The 2,500-nt window shown below is 44.6% G+C and overlaps 1 protein-coding gene across 1 annotated transcript in view; it reads right to left on the bottom strand.

Annotated features, from left to right (window-relative positions):
• Nucleotides 1-2,500, bottom strand: part of LOC145399437 (adhesion molecule nephrin-like) — a 75,673-nt gene that overhangs the window by 38,344 nt on the left and 34,829 nt on the right. The window contains exon 6 of the mRNA XM_080272053.1: nt 1,025-1,264. Coding sequence (XP_080128179.1) covers nt 1,025-1,264 — 240 coding nt within the window. The remainder of the gene's footprint in view (nt 1-1,024; nt 1,265-2,500) is intronic.

Here is a 2,500-nt window from a genome sequence, read left to right as displayed (position 1 = left end):
TCTTTGTCTATCTATCTCTCTATCTATTTATCTACCTATCTATGTATCCATTTATCATTCTATGTATCTATCTACTTATCCATCTATATCTAACTATCTATTTGTCTGTACGCTGTCTATTTCTGTTGGTCCAGTGTCCTACCTCAAAATCTACATGTTTATCTACATATCTACCTACCCATCTATCTATTACCTACTTACCTATCTATTTATCTACCTACTGTATATTTATCTCTCTATCTATTTATCTACTTATTTATGGTGTCTTTCTTTCTGTTGGTCTAGTTACCTACCTCAGAATTTACATGTATGTATGTATGTAGCTCTGTCTGTCTACCTATCTCTCTATCTATTCATCCACCTGCAGGCCTCCCAAAAGCTCACTACAACTTCCGGAATCATTTGTCGGAAGGCACTGATTTTTTTTTCTCTCTCGTTGCACTGCGTTAATGAAGAATGCGAAATGAAGTTCTTATGGCTAATTTCGTAACATAAAAAATCATCATCATCATCATGATCATCGAGGAAAAGTAAATGTCACCATATGGATGAGGGATGACCAATTTCTCGTCATAAGCTAACAAATCATCATCATCATCATCAGCCATTATAATCCACTGCTAAACAAAGGCCTCCCCCACCTTCTCCATGCATTCCTTGACTGAGCCAATCTCAGCCAGGTTTTCCATCTCCGTCTCCACCTCTTCCTCTTCCTCCTCTTCCTCCTGCAAATACCTATTATCTCATCTCTCCATCTCCTGTCTGGCATTGTTCTGGTACGCTTGCAAGCTCCTGTAGTCTATGGTAAAAAAATTTAGGGTATTTTGACTGTAACTGTTGAAGTACTTGAGAATGAGGGAGCTTATCTGGCCCTCCTATATGGTTGCTAACTGCATCCTGTAGCATGGGATGCAGGCTAACCCTACCTAACCACAGGGGTTCCATAAATGGCTCTCAATAAAATAATAGAGTATGCATCCCACTTCTCGATTTCAGGCATCATTATAACGACCCTGATACTCACGGTACATATCTATGGTGACGACCTTGGAGTGGGCGTGGGTAAGGTTGGTATTGGAGGCGATACACTTCACCTGGCGACCATTGTCCTGCCTGGAGAGGGCAGTGAGGTGGAGGCTGGCGCTGACGACGGCCACTGGGTGCTGGCCCCCTGGAGGAGTGACCCGTGGGAGAATCTCTTGCTGCCGCGCCCTGCCTTCGTCGTTCTCGTCCGTCACCCACCGCAGCACGGGCGAAGGGTACCCTGGGGGAAATAAAGATAATGTATAGGTACAGGTGTGAATGTGGATCTGACAGAGCCATCCATCCATCCATCATCCAGTCCTACGTTGCCCCACGAGTAGCGAAGGAGCCCAGGGCTAGGCAAGTTGGTCCGGACATTTAAGATGAGAATGACCAGCCTCACTCATCCCTGAGTGGCATAACGTGAGCAATGACCCCAACCACCCCTTGGATATAAACCTTCACAGGCTCAATCCGATTGGAGTGCCGCAATTACCCAGTAAACCACCCGGCGGCATAATTTGGTTATATGGTTACCACCCAGCGTAGTAAATAGTTTCCTGGTGTACAGGAAACCATTCGGATTGTCACTCAGTGATGAGTCACTCATAGGAAGAAGGAGCGGGAAAGAATGAAAGAAAGATTAAAGAGGGAGTGTAAAGTCGCCCGTGAGCAGAAGGACGAGGAAAGATGAAGTAAAGAAAGACAGAAGAGGAAGGAAGGAAAAATATCTGACAGAAAACATTAGGAGAAATACATCGAGGTCGTATGGCAATGTGGAGAGGATGAAGAGTGAAAGACAAACAAGGAGAGTGCACAGTATGTGGGTGAGATGGAGGGAGGTAGCGGAAGGGGGAGGGAGAGACCGAGGTTGAAATGGAGGATTGGAACTGAGAGGCATATGAGAGAGGAAGGAGTGAGTTGGAGAGTGGGAAGCAAAATGGCGGGGGACAGGACAACATGGAGGCGATTTGTTTGTGGCCACCCCTTACGGGATTAAGTAGTCTATCTATGGACCGACAGAAAAAAATAGACAGGGAAAGATAACGACAGGCAACAGAAAAATGCATAGTTTAAGATAAAATGAAGAGGAAAAAATAGAAAAATCTGTGAACAGATGTTGTCTCTTGCATCCTGTATCACACTTAGGTATCCACACAAACATGCCAGTACCTACACACACTTACATACATACACATACTTGCACATACACACACTTACATACATACACATACTTGCACATACACAAATATATGAAATGAAGATACTTATGGACGCACACATATTTTATCTATTTAGTTTATGCGTCCAACTCTGCGTTTAGGCTCTACAACCCACTGCCTGAGGCCCAGCAGTCCTCCTACGTATCAAACACCTCCACATGTCACTACTTGGGCGCTAACACCCACCATCTATATTGAACACATGCCACGGCCGTCTCATACCTTACCCACAGATTCATGTTCTCTCTCTCTCT

The sequence above is a fragment of the Coenobita brevimanus genome, chromosome 49 (assembly GCF_032717465.1).
Source record: "Coenobita brevimanus isolate Jiangsu-jjx chromosome 49, ASM3271746v2, whole genome shotgun sequence".
Lineage (NCBI taxonomy): Eukaryota > Metazoa > Arthropoda > Malacostraca > Decapoda > Coenobitidae > Coenobita > Coenobita brevimanus.
Note: the sequence above shows the minus strand (reverse complement) of the source record. Positions and strands in the feature narration are given on the sequence as shown.